At 33.5% G+C, this 12,505-nt stretch overlaps 1 protein-coding gene across 1 annotated transcript; it reads right to left on the reverse strand.

Annotated features, from left to right (window-relative positions):
- Window positions 1–10,020: 10,020 nt before the first annotated feature.
- On the reverse strand, window positions 10,021–12,224 carry LOC113228336 (motile sperm domain-containing protein 2-like). Its single transcript, XM_026461602.1, has one exon. It carries the CDS (start codon window positions 12,103–12,105, stop codon window positions 10,732–10,734), a length of 1,374 nt encoding a protein of 457 aa, XP_026317387.1. The 5' UTR covers window positions 12,106–12,224; the 3' UTR covers window positions 10,021–10,731.
- Window positions 12,225–12,505: the final 281 nt, after the last annotated feature.

Raw genomic sequence — 12,505 nt, forward strand, 5'->3', positions numbered from 1 at the left:
AATAATGTAACACAATATTTCGCTTTACGAACAGTTGAAGCACCCTATATCATGTTGATAAGAAATTTTTTATTTAATTAATTGTACAATCGCAAAATATAATTGTTTTGTATAGCTTTAAGTGCTTTTTGTGTTAAAAAAAATATATTTATTTAAACTTTAAGCAGAATACTTGAATACTTATACTAACCTCACCTTTACCCACAGGAGAAGGTCGAACCAAGTAGCCAATGCAATCAAATTCGGTTCTGGCACTCGCTGGCTGCTGTCGCGACACCCTCGCTATGTTCACTCGGCTCGTGCAGCTTTGTCATATACTAACCTAACCTAACCTAAACCCACATGAGGAGGTCGAATCAACTAGGAAATGCAAACAAATTCCATTCATCCACTATTGTACCTAAACACCACTTGAACTATATTTATAATACTTTATACTCAATGAATGTTATATCTGAAGTGTTTATATAAAATGAACATTATGCCATCGGTATATTAGATTGAAAGTTGTTATATCAATCGTCTATTATACTACGTGATCTTTATATCATGCAAGAATATGTCAAATGACTGTATAACATAAATTAATTATATCTGTTGAGCGTTATATTGATTAAAAATACGTCATTTGTTGTTATATATTATCAACTGCACCCCAGCCTAATTACCGTAGCAATTGTTTTTTCTCGTTTTAAACCCAATAACATTGAAATATGAACAACCTTAAGCTTAATTAACAACATATCTAAATGGCATTAGAATAGACAAAGTAGTTTTGGCGCTATTAAGACACAAATATTTTATGGAAACGGTAATTAGTTCTAATTAACGTAGCCATGGAAACAGAAATTAGAAAGTTCAAAAAATTTTAAGAAAACATAAAAACGAATATTATAAAGAACCACTAACAACATATAACGTTACGTTATAATATATAACGATTTTAATTTTCTTAATTTTTTGTAATGAATTACACCGATTAAAACTTTTTTTTTTAAGTTTTAAGGTTTTTTATCGGCAGAAATAGTTAAAATGTAAATTATTAATCCGTTCTTGTAAAAGCTGTAATTAATCATAAGAAAGAATTGTAGTAATTTTTAATCATTACCTCTAACCCAATATTAAGAAACCTACTTTAAATGTATATAAAAAAATCTCGAATGGCACTTGTATCAGTAGAAATAAACCAAATGTAGTAAAATATACAAACAATAATTCTAAGTTATTCTTAAACATTTCTGAACTTTCTAATAACTGGGCAAACAAATATGCTTGCATAAACTTTTTTAAAAGTTGTAGCTATTTTCACATTTATTTTATCAAAATTAAATCGGGTTAAATCCCATTAACGCCCAAAATCGTAGGCAAAAACTATTTACAACAAAAATATGTCGTAAATCGAGGTTCTTTAAAAAAATTATATTATTACAAAGTGTTAATTGATTTCTGACGTAGACGATTCGTTTAGCCTTTCTATTGAATTGATTCACTTGAAAGGCGTATTGAAATTAATGAATTAAAAAAAAATCAGCATAATAACAGGTTTTCTGACAACAATTTACCATAACAGTATTCGAAAAATAGCATAACAGTATAATTAACTATTAACAAACAGCCGTTTTTGCTATACACCACGAAAATGGCGGGTTTTTGAAGTTACAAGTACAGCTTTTACAAAGATTATTTTTATTTTATGTATATAATGGAGAAAAAACGAAGAAAGAAGTAGGAATCGCTGCAGGCGGTTCTAGAATACGACCTTAGGGGTCGTATTGTAGAACTCTACTCAATGCTCAAGTCAGGACTTGAGTATGATTCAAAGCACTAGAAATCATACTCAAGTCCTTGCCATTAGGGTCGTATTTCCAGTGCTTGAAGTCATACTCAAGTCTGTTCTAATCCTGACTTGAGCATTGAGTAGAGTTCTGGAATACGACCCTATGACCGTTTCTCACAACCTATCGCTGTCGACCATAGCGTGTACTAGAGACGGGGGGAGAGTAAAATAACAATCTTGAACCGGAAATTAAATCAAAGTCAAAACAATTTGTTACCTGGTGGCTTAGACTCTCAGGATCGTATTCCTGAACTCCACTGAATGCTCAAGTCAGGACTTGAGTATGATTTCTAGTGCTTTAAATTATACTCAAATCCTGACTTGAGCATTGAGTAGAGTTCTGGAATACGACCCTTAGACTATGGAAACTAAAGGACATGTTATGTTGACATAAATAAATCAGACGTTACATGTATATGATGCACTTCGACGAAAACATAAACATGTTATATACCAATGCATAAATACAAAGAAGCCTACACTATTTGAAATCTGTTTAAAAATTACTATATGAAAATATGAATCTTGAGGTTGGAAATGTACAGGAGATCTCCAGATTTATATTTCAAAGTTTTCTCTTTGTTATATACTCCCAAATTACATTTTTTCTGTGCAAATTCACTTTTCGTAATATTTGAGTATTTGTAAACGCAAAACAATAAATTCAAAATTTCATGTGACATTTCCAAATGGAATATTGATCTACTTTAATTAAATGTTTGAATGTCGATAACGACTTATCGATAGATTTTAGTACGACACTAAAGAAATCCGCCATTTGTTTAGGTGTGCACGTTCATTCCGTAGTTAGGGCAGCTCCTTTCTTTTATTTTTTCTTTCCATTCTCTAAGCCTGGCGGTTTGCGTTATAACTTCAAATTAATTATAAATGTCATTTGAAATGTTCTATGAATTTTTACTGTGAAAGGAGTCCAATACCCAGTAATGGTTTCCTACATCTATGGTAGTGGTCTACACAGGCTGACTGTTATTCTTAGAGGATTTATTATTGTTATTTATCATTAAAACTAGAGATTAATAGATAAATGGAAAGGAAAAAATGTTTGTCCGGTATGCGTTCCATTATTATTCATTCGATTATGACAAAACTTTTTAATTAATTTCGATTGGTTGTTTGCAAAAGTTTCTCAAATATCAGATCCTACTGCTGGGTAGGGGTCTCGGGTTAAGGCCTTTCAATGGCAATGCAACTCATGCGGGGTAAACATATGGGTGGCTTTCTAAAATAATGGCCTATCTCAAAAGCATCTAATTAATCAGGAGGATAGCTTAAAAAGGCTGAGAAGCATCTGCCGCCCAAAGTTGACGAATTCGTGTGATTATTTTAACCAATGAAAAGTTTGGATTCTCAATCACAGACAAAAGTTAGCATATTCTGCATAAACAAAAAAAAACAAACAATTATGGATTGGGCCATTATTTTTGAAAAGCAGCGACAGCTTTGACTCTAATGGCTGCAGGTTAATGCACTTTCTTGCAATGCAAAGCTTTCATAACAAACTATACGTTTATTTTTGTAAAAGTTTATTAGGGTTAACTTGCCTTCCTTCGTGCTATCTCTTTCGCGCAAATGAACTATCGCGCATTCAAGCTTTCGCGCAACTGACCATTCGCGCAAATGAACTATCGCGCGTTTAAGCTTTCGCGTAATCGGCATTCGCACTCATGTAGTACACCCGTCGCAAACCATAAGTAACGCCAAGAAAATCTTGTTCCAGGAAACTGAAACCGCTAACGACCAGGCAGATCGCAGACCATTGAAACCGCCTGAAGCCTCGAATGCTGTCAGAACCGTTGTCAACAACACTCATACAATCATATTATGTCAAAATTATGAAATCTTTTTAATGATTATGATCGTATTTTCTAATTTAAATAGACGTAACAAATTCTGGACTGTAAATGTAATTTAAACTTAACCCAGGTGGCATTACGTTAAAAGTTCAATAGGTAGGTACATAGAAGTAATATTTTGATTTGCGTGTCTCATTCGAGCGGAGACGAGTTTTTGAAATTTGACTAGCCAGTAAAAAGTCGCCATTTAGTCGGTTCTAGTCGCATAAGGACTAGATTTAGTCGGTCCGCTGTTAAAAAGTTATAAAGGAGTTTTACTGGCCACGCTAAAATAAGTTTATTCCAGCGGAACATTTCTCAATCTCGAGAACCACAACACCTAGCTTAGGCGATTATCACACTGCACCCGCGACGAGATCCATTGTAGAAAACTGAACATGTCCTTAAGCTTAAGAATCCATACCATACGAGAAGCGTTGTCAGTGTGTTGGATGGCGCGTTTTCCATACAAACTGAGGTACCTACTTGAGTACAACGTTAAAAAACGCAGCTCCGCGCTCCGCGATTTAGTCGTTTCTCGGGTAAATCGCAAAGTCGAAAATTTTATTTTATTTCATTACACCGAATTATAACGAAACAGTTTATCTTTCAGGATATGTTGCATGTTTATCGCAAAGACACGATTAGGTTAGTTTAAGTTAGATTAAAAAGAAAAAACATTTTCCTCTCAAAATTACTTTCGAGGTTATGAAATTTCGACCAAACGTTATTTCTGGAAAATGTCATTTCAGACTACTGATAGGTAACCGTAGTCGTAAATAACGTAATAATAAATGTGATCATAGCGTGGAGAAATGCAAATGTCGAATAGAGCAAGCACGTAACGCATTTCTAAAGTTGAGTCATCTACTCTGCAATCGAACCTTCAAGATTTCTACCAGGGTGCGTTTGGCACGTTACTACGTGTTTTCGGTTCTTCTGTATGGTGTAGTCTTGGACCTTCATAGGTATACGAAAGAAGATTTTTTAAAATATCGTGGACGGATAGTGTCCGATGAAAGAGTATTGCAGATGGTGAATAAGAAATTAGAGGTCTTGAGTACTACCAAATAACGCAAACTTACTTTGGTCATATAATGCGTAATGGTAAATACGACCTACTCCGAGTAATTATGCAAGTGTAGATGCAGGGAAAGCGACCACCTGGAAGAAGGCGTACTTCGTGGCTTAAGAATCTCCGGACTTGGTTCAACCCGAGCACAAGTGCCTTGTTCCGTGCAGTTGTGTCGAAAATACAGACAGCCCTAATGATCGCCGAACTCCGGTTAGAGATGGCATCTCAAGAAGTCGTAAATAAACTAGATTCGTTTTTAAATTAATAAGGTGTTTTACTGTCCACTCTAAGAATAAGCTTATTACGGCGACACTATTTCTGAAACTCGAGAACCACAACGCCTAGCATAGATCAGATTGCACCCAGATAAAGTCGAGAATTAGTCGGTTCTAGTCGCGAAATTTTAGAATTAGTCGCTCCTTTGTTTAGAAGATACAATCGATTTACTATTTCAAGGTTAGGTTAGTCTCGGAGCGCGTGTAGAAATTTTGCATTTATTTACTTTTAAATACATGGTATTTGAAGGTTTTGCGTGAGATAATGACACGACTATAATGTACAAAGCGAAAATGGCGGAGCTCAAGTATGCGAAACTGCGCGTACTGTTGGCACACATGCCACGTCCACTAAGCATTTCTACTGCATTTATTGCTCTGTGATGTATTATATGTATGAAATAGGATATAGTGTCAGGACAAAGAATAAAAATCATGCCAATTGCCATGCCATCAACAAGTTTTATTAAAATGACTAAAACAAACTTAATCTACTTTACATGTCTAATACTATTTGTGATATTTTCCGTAACGATACAATATAAAAAACTTTGTCCAATTATGGCAGAACCTCAGGGATAGTTTTATCACACATTATGTCAGCCAAATGTACTTTGGTGTCAATGCTTGCTCTACTGGCGACACTTCGGATGACTATTTACATTTGTGTATTTATTATATTTGGCAATCAAAACCACACAAATAGAAATTAACCAAGGGAAGTACCAAAAAAAAAACAACAAGAAAATAACAAATATGCTACATGGCAAACTTGCTTTACGCAGAATCCAATAATTCCAATAAAAAATAATCTCTTATGTGACAAATATTTGTAAACAAACGTAGACATTTAAAGAAGAAAAGCCGATGTGAATTTCGGGATAATTATATTTTTAAAATACACACACCGATACTTTTAGCGGAACAAAAAAGTGAGAATGTAAAATAGTAATTTTTATATATAAATGCGAATTAGACTTCGCCCTCGAGAACCCTTGCCTGAGAGAAGATCCGTGCCCAACAGTGGGACGTAAATAACATATATAAAGTACAAAATAAATCAACATCGACCTAGTCTGTACTAGGTCGATGTTGAAGTTGCTGAAGTTTTATTGAGAGACAGTGGTAATTAAAAAAATAATAAAAATTGCCTATTTAACTAAATTTATATTTATTCTAGTCCGGTAGTTTTTCCAGTTAGCTGTAACCACGAGACCTGAAGGGGCTGTAACGTAAGTTTGTTTGAAAAAACAAATACACGTGATTTAGTTCATTAATTTCCTATGTGTAACAATCGCCGAAAAACAAGCACTATATATGCAATTATTTTCAGTGAAGTAAGAAAAAATTGTAACAGTTTAACAAAGATTTAAACTTTACGAAACTCACAAGAACGCAAAATGAATCTTGAACCTCTCTACAAACAGGTATTTAGTAGAAAACTGTTGCATATGTTATAAAAAAACCAAAATTCTAAGAAATTCATAAAAAATGACAGTCAATTTTTTTAAATCTCAAATTAACTAGATAATAAACTATTTATATTATTAATTATTAACTATATCTACCACGTTTCCGAGGCCGCCGACAATACATGTAAATAATTAGTATTTTTGTTATACAAGGTGTGTATTTATGGGTTTTTGTAACCAGATTATAAATAAATAAAATTAATGAAACCAGATTTAAGTCGCGTATATTTGTTTTTCGAACAAACCAACGTTTCGGATCGGATCAGTTTAAGAACCAGTATTTCCTCTGATGAAAAATACCAAACAGACATAAGACTGCAGTACTAATTAAAAGTTTTTAATATATTCTAATTTCTACTATTAATTAATAATAAATTTAACTTAATAAAAATTCATTGTAGCGTAAATTTGAATGTTTCCTAGTAAAAGGTATTTAATTAATAACTTTTGTAACTATAGTGAAAAAATTGGGTGGTTGTATTAGACGTAGCTGGTAACAATCTATGTGTAACAATCGCGAAAACCATCGATCAGATTTTCGAAAAAAAAAAACTACATTATTTTGCGAATTTGACTAGTGCTCTGCTAAATTTGACGGTGTGTGTATTTTTCCATAAATACTTTAGTTTTTTCACTGAAAAATTTTTCAATATGGAATTTTTTCCACAACTACTACTGAAATCGAGAACATATTTCTTAGGCCAGCAGTAGATACGAGTTAGGTCCCTTTGCTTCTGATATACGGATATAGATAATGAGTTTTACAGATAAACTTCAATTATCACAATACAAATATTAGATTAATAATGGTTTTATTTAGAAATCTTACAAGGCCATGTATAGTGATTAGTAACAGTTGTTTAGACTATGATACAAACCAAATTACTATATATATTATTGCTATTAGTTTGGCTTAGGTTAACTATTTTAATGCATTATTGATTTTCAACCGACTTTAAAAAAAGAGAAGGTTTTCAATTCGATAATTTTTTGTGTGTGTACATTACGCGATTGCTCCGAAATTTGTGAAGAAAAAGAGCCGAATCACGCAACAGAAATTTGAAAAATTTATTAATTACTAATGGAGCAATAAACATTTTTGACGTAACTTCACATATGTAATTCTTCCATGAGGGGTGCGAAATCTGTCTTACATTAAATTAAGTTTTCAAGTGTACTTTGGTTAACATTTGACCCATGCCAAACTAATTTAACAACCCCTGAACACCACTAATAAATAACAAACCCCCTAACGTTTAAAAAATATTAAAAATAGATATAATGGTGTTTTTGCATACATCTATTATTAAAATCTATAGCATAGTATCTTATTTCTACATGATTTTCATCTCATAAAAAATGCATTTGGAATAGTTATAAATTCTTTTATATAAATAACATTAAATGTACCGATATAATATTTCAAAGTATATTTAACTGTCGCACCGACGCGTGACACTTTGTTTTGAATGGAGACGCTCAGAGTACACGGCTGTCTCATTGACGCACAACTATGAGCTCCATGCATCAAACACGGCTATCGCTTTAACGCGTTACTCGAGAGTTCAAAATTACCAAGTTACTTATTTTCTTTGATAATTTCATGATTATTATCCGATATATATAAATCCGATAGTGAATGTCCACGCTGGTTCATAGTTGTCTTTAATTTTTGATTGAATATGACAAACTGAGAAAACTAAATAAAGACGAAGAAAAACTCGTTAGAAATTAGATTTATATTTGACACGCTTGAATACGTCTCGGATACAAAAAAGATATATTATTATTATTATAAACACATGGCACGAGATGTTGTATGCGATAGCATTTTCTCAGTGGTAATTATCATGATAATTATCAATGATAATTTTAAAAAAAGGATGCTTTGAGCGACTCACATTCACAAAGCATCACACACGGCTATAGCATCAATGCGACAGTTGAGTATGATGCTGTAAATTGATACTGCAGTGCAGCTTGTCATTGCTCTGACAGAATCTCAAATTTAAGCAACTCACCCACTCGGAGCCACACTGTAACGTCTCGAGTCAATTGTTACACCTATTTCATGCAACAATAATCAAAGACAAAATTTGAATGTTCCGTCCCAAATCAAGCAGTTACAAGTGTCCTTGTGTCACACTCAACGTGAAAATGATCTTAATGTATAAAGTAACCCAATATATCAATTACATATAAGTTTACATTCTATGTAACTGTTGCGAACGTAACAAAACGCTCGACAAGGGCACATTCTGTAGGCTTTGAATGAATCAACTAACACCACATACATGTTATTTCACCCTTACCACAATCTTTTTGTACGAACTAAAAAAGATCAAAAAGACGTTCAGTTTTGAATTGTACTTCCATAAGAAACCACCATTGTTTAACAGTTAATATAGTAACCTATTGCCAACATATTCGTCACCTTAAATAGTTTTTAATTTTATGAGCTCATCGAGATCCTCTACATCTTCTACTTGGGTCTGGTGGTTACAAATCGATGCCATACTTGAGAAAGTATGAGAAAACTCGTATCCCATAAAGAGTGATTATTCGGTGTTATCCTTATCAAGGATGTTAATTTGAATACATGTAAGAATAGGTAAAAGTTAGTGTGCGAATATGACGGAAATGTGATATCAAATCAGTCTGCAACAGTTGTATATACAATCCATTTTTTATATATCAGTAACTTTGTAAAAAATATGAGTTTGGGAAAGTAAGGCGACGATATGGTCCTTCGAGCTGGATTGATTGATGATAATGAGTTAAAAAATTATTGTGTGCTTGTGTAAATAAACATTAAAAAAAAAGACAGCAGTACCTGTTAGCTGACTAATTAGTTATCCAGATTAATTTATCAACAGAGAGTTAATTATAGCAATAACAAATTGAGTAAACATTGAATTAAGTTTTTGCATTTTTTGCATGGTTACTAAATAAAAAACTGAGGCTTCCCTGGCCCGCAAAGCCTTGGCACCACATACGGGCCTAATATTGTGACATGATTATTTTAACAAGGACTATGGAAGTCCTTCATCTTTTGATCTTGGTTAAATGCTCTGGTATAGTGGAAAATTATTCATGTGAATGTTATCACAATTAAACCTTTTTTTATTGGTCTATAATTTAGAAAAAACGTAAAAAAAAGCCAGTGACTAGATGCTATTATTTTATAAAAAGTATCTATTTAATATTTGAAAGCTCTGTTTCTGTAATTATTAATATAAAGATCGAACACTACCGATGTCTTCCAGCAAACCGTGCCAGACGCTCAGCCAACTAAGCCAGGGCACGAACCAGCCGATCTCACGAACTTTTCTATGTGCTCGTTTGTCGGATCTTTGTATCTGGTTTTTTAACTACTTTTTTAGTATAAAATATGACCATGTATTGTGTATATACAAAAATTAAACAGCTTTGAATATTTTTGTTTATTTTTACTGTTTTCTAAAAATAATCAAAAACTCATCATAAAAAAAAAACAAAAAATTGGACTAACAGGTGGCGGTTTCGTCTAGTTCGAAGAATAAAGATTTTCACCCATATATTGTAGCCTTAGTATAATAAAGTCACATGTGATCATATGTTAGAAGTGCTTTTATCACATGAAAGTGATAAAAATAATATAGACACCAGCAATCGCTAACTCGAACCTTGTCGATTTTGCGTTTTAATGCGAAAGTATTGAGCTGATTTAAATTGAATTCAAAATTAAGAAAATGAAAACTAATAATCATATAACAAAGATTTGCAACAAACACGTAGAAAAACTCGTTGGGTCTGCTAGTTTGTTCCATAGCGTAGTCGGGAGATGATAGGCCTGGTATGCTGAAGACAATGCGAATTTTTCTGTGTTCGATCTTTTGTACTAATAATTATAAGAATGTGGAGTTACTTTAGGTGGTAGGGACCACTTTGGGAAACTATGATTTAGATCATGTTCACGTTGTAAGCGAGTGGACAATAATTTAATCTCAACTCCTACTGTAGCTAATTTGCCACTAGATTAAATAATAACTCCATGCACTAGTAACTAAAGGAATAACTCAAGCTTCTGTAACATTTTTGTCTTAATTCTGCTAACCAATTTCAACAATTGACTATATTTTATATACAAAATCATATTTACCATGAATATAAACGACAGTATTACATAAAATGCATAAAAAACATCAATTGTGGTGTCTAAGACCACAAACTTTAAAGGCTATATTCGCTCGCAATAATTACCACTCTCGTTTGCGTTTTTGTAAATCAGAAATCCTAAAACGACAGCAATGATAGTCATCAGCATCGTTAAGAATTGAAACACCTTCAATTTCTGAATTTGCTTGTTTAAAATCTCATAATTTAATTGCAAACTTGATAAAGCATTATTAATTTCTGATTTTTCCGGTTTACTTTCCAACAAGTTACCGTTACGTGACTCTTTCTCTGGGAATTGGCATTTTAGACGGTATTCATCAACTTTGCTTCCGCAAGAATTCTGCCAGACCTCACTCAACTCCTTCTGCGAGAGATCTGTTTTTGGAATCTGCACAGACATAACCAGAAACCTATCTTTACTCACCGTTCTCATCTGGAACCCAGATTGCACAACAATCAGAACTGTTTGAGACGCCCCTGGGGCTAAAGTCCCAGAACTGGGTCTGACTCGGAACTTCTCTGGAGAAGTTGTGCGGATCTTGAATGACACAGCACTTTCATCCATGTTAGTAATAGTAAATTGACCAGATACTTCATCGTTGTCTGTCTTAAATACAATTATATCATTTGGGTTGAGACGTAACATTTCTCCAGGGGAATGTGCATTGTCTCCTTGTTCGGCAAACGTTACTTTTTTAGGAGGAGTTAATTCTAGGCTTCTATTCTCTGGTACGAACTGAAATGTATAGTCATCTTTCCCTCCCCAACAGGTCAACGCCTGTTCCGGAGCGACTACTTCCTTCAATGTGTCTTTAGTTACATTTCTCATCTTCTCCACAGCTTTTGCAGGTAGTAAGGTCTTTACAACTTTGAAAGCAGCAGTCAAAACCCACGGCATTTGATATATGATAATGTAATTTAAAAAGTATGGATAATAACATTTTAATAATGTTATTAAGTATTTAATCAGCTCCATATCCATATTGCTCAAACCACATCCATCCATGTCGAAGAAAAGACTAATTTTCCTTCCGTTTTCTTCTCTTTCTATTCTATCAAACCAGTAAATTATAATTTTCTTTATCTCGTCCATGTCCTTTTGGCCTTTGACATGGTTTTTTGATTTTAGAATTAGCAACAAGGACCCATCGACATCTCTACCTCTAGGAAAAAAGATACCGTCCTTAACATAATCTAGACGGATTGTATTCTCGTTTATGTCATTTGCGCCTACGTTTTTGCGCCAAGTTAGAATATCCCACAGCATATCAGCCGATTGTTGAGCGTCATTTTCGCAATGTGCAATAATTCTGTTGATATACTTTTCGTCTTTGACCTTTTCGAGGTCTAGAGGGTGGAATGACCCCGGAGGATTTGGAATACCTTCCTTTAGCCTGGCTTCGAATAGGCTGCGGACTTCATTTGCTGTCGCCATGTTGACACTAACGCACAATCTTGCACTTGTTTTTGTAACTTTTATGTTTAAAGACGATTTAACAGAAATAATTAAACGGGAAAGGACTTTGCTCTACTATTTCATTAGAATTCATATACATTATCACTTCACTTCACTTTTTATTTTTATGGCTCCATCAATATGAGAACTGATGATTTTGCCAATGTCACAGTTGAAAGAAAAAAAAACGAAACAAAAAAAAAAATTTTCGCTAAGCTCTAATAGGACATTAACCGGTGTTGGTAAGTTGGACTACGGGAGTACTCAGTTGAGAATGTAAAACAAAACAGCAAAACAATATTTATAAATATATGTTATTTAAGTGGATAAATTTACATAGAGTAACAATATGGGGGGAGAACACTAAAGTTAAGAGGTT

The sequence above is a fragment of the Hyposmocoma kahamanoa genome, unplaced genomic scaffold (genome assembly GCF_003589595.1).
Source record: "Hyposmocoma kahamanoa isolate Upper Pololo Valley unplaced genomic scaffold, ASM358959v1 227, whole genome shotgun sequence".
In the NCBI taxonomy this organism is placed as follows: domain Eukaryota; kingdom Metazoa; phylum Arthropoda; class Insecta; order Lepidoptera; family Cosmopterigidae; genus Hyposmocoma; species Hyposmocoma kahamanoa.